Consider the following 2,272-nt stretch of genomic DNA (forward strand, 5'->3'; position numbering starts at 1 on the left):
GTGTGTGTGTGTGTGTGTGTGTGTGTGTGTGTGTGTGTGTGTGTGTGTGTGTTTTCCTCAGGGGGGTCATATAGTTGGCTTGGACCATGAGCAATGAGTCTACCGTCTGGAACATTCTACCAGAAAACTCCACAGTAAGTTCACCTTGTTTTCAAACTTCCTCTGTGTGTGTGTGTGTGTGTGTGTGTGTGTGTGTGTGTGTGTGTGTGTGTGTGTGTGTGTGTGTGTGGACACGTTTTTTCTACATCATGGGGACAATATTCCAGACGAACACAGCTTTGTGGGGACTTAATGCTTCTTATGGGGACTAACGCCTGGCGCCCCACGGGTACAGATGCTGATTTTGGGTAGGTGGTACGTTGAGGGTAAAGGGCCAGTGTTAGGCTATAGAAATAACTGAAACATGAATGGAAGTCAAAGCAAAGTCCCCACAAGCTTAGAAAAACCAACGCGCATGTGTGTGTGTGTGTGCAGCTCACCTCCAGAGCCATACTTTCCCTCATATTCTTGTCTGGTCGATTGACTGGCTAATAGAGAACATCCTGACCTGGACTTGAAATAATTAAATTTCTGATCTAATCTGAGCTTTAATTTCCTCTTGCAGAGAAATTAATGTGTGACGTCAGTGTGTGGTCCACATTAACACGTGAAGTGTCCTCTCCATTATAGAAGTCATGTTCAAATATAACATGATCAAGATAGCATCAAAAGTCCACAATGTTTCAGCACAGATGAAGCTGCATGAAAGGGGCTCATTTGCAGTAACTAAATTGCTAAAAACTACCACGTCAGTGATTTTTGCTTTATTGTTAAAAATAGCTCCCATCTCGTTATGTGGACCACAGTRTTGACAAAGTTGTATTATTCTGTAAAACATAAATAAAAGCAGAACACAAAAATGTTCCGTTTCCATGAATCTCATTTTATTCACAATGGAGCACAAAAAGCATCTCAAACATTTAAATAGAAAAAACATGWCAATTTTAAAGAAAACATATGGTTAAAGCTCTATCATGCACATAAGAAACTAGATGAAAACAGCGTTCAGAAACACAACCGTCCTTTTTGGGTCAAAACTCATTTTCACTGAAATGTTTTTAGGAACCATTTCAGCCGTGTATTTGTGCTATAAACAAGAGGCCCATTCAGCCTGTTTCCAGTGCACGCTTCAACAGCCTGCTTCTCTTATGGTANTAACCTTCAGGGTGGATATAGCTCACTCACACTGAGGACCTATCCACGTCATCATTTACCCAGAATGCTTTGTGTGTAAATAAAATGGCTCAGTCCGTGTTAAAATATATTTTTAAAAATGTACAAAACTAAACAGCCTACAGTATTTTTACAGTCTTCATTTTACAGTTAAAATGTATGTTTATCAAATAAAGTCTAATGTTACAACTAATCATGGATCCCTTTAAATCTTGTAGCTCCACACGCCTTAAGCTACAGAACAGAAGTCCAGTTGCTTTGTCTTTGTTCTTCTAATGTTCCATGTTCTGGATGACTGAGAATCCAGAGAAATATATGATGGTAACGTCTGTTTCGGACCATATCGATACTAAAGTGACTGGTTCAGTTCAATAGTTTAGTTAGTTTTTTACCTCCAACATGTTTCATTCCATAAATACACGCTGCACCGGAGCAGCTGACCAGAGGACGGGTCAAATGTAAACAGTGAACTAAACAAGRYTGACAAATTCAGAATCAACATGCTAACATGTAGCATCCACAGACAGACCTGTTWACTTCTGTAAACAGAGCGCTGAATGTGACGTCATGTCTTCTTCTGTGCGTGCAGGTCAGCATAAAGTGTTCACACTGGAGTCTGATGGAGGTGGCATTTAAAATCTAATGTGAACATCCACTCATAGAAATGGTATTGGACAAGTACAAATGCTAGTAAAAAAAATGCTGGTATTGGGAAAGCACTAGTATATTTACATAAAAATACAGTTAAAATGGTTTCTAGTTTTTAGTATGTTCCAGTTTTGGATAAGTTTGAACAAACAGAGTGTAGAAAAATCCTGTATGTGTTTTTCCCTAACTCATTAGACTCAATAGGAATAAAAATGTAACATTATCAATATGTTCAGCTGGTGGGACGTCAAGTACCACTGCTGCTTCACTTTTTGTTTTCTAAAGTCTTTACTATGCTGTTCACTTGTTTTGTTTGTTTGTTTGTTTTTGCATTATTTTATCATAGTTAATCCATATAAAGTCTGTTAGGCCCAATAATATAAAGTCAGAACATAACAGGGAAATATATATA

General features: G+C 38.3%; 1 protein-coding gene across 1 annotated transcript in view; it reads left to right on the top strand.

Moving 5' to 3' along the window:
* cbarpb (CACN subunit beta associated regulatory protein b) overlaps window positions 1-2,272 on the top strand; it is a 36,627-nt gene that overhangs the window by 5,356 nt on the left and 28,999 nt on the right. Inside the window, exon 3 of the mRNA XM_014004524.1 lies at window positions 62-134. Coding sequence (XP_013859978.1) covers window positions 87-134 — 48 coding nt within the window. The 5' untranslated portion in view covers window positions 62-86. The remainder of the gene's footprint in view (window positions 1-61; window positions 135-2,272) is intronic.

The sequence above is a fragment of the Austrofundulus limnaeus genome, unplaced genomic scaffold (genome assembly GCF_001266775.1).
Source record: "Austrofundulus limnaeus strain Quisiro unplaced genomic scaffold, Austrofundulus_limnaeus-1.0 Scaffold25, whole genome shotgun sequence".
Classification (NCBI taxonomy): Eukaryota; Metazoa; Chordata; class Actinopteri; order Cyprinodontiformes; family Rivulidae; genus Austrofundulus; species Austrofundulus limnaeus.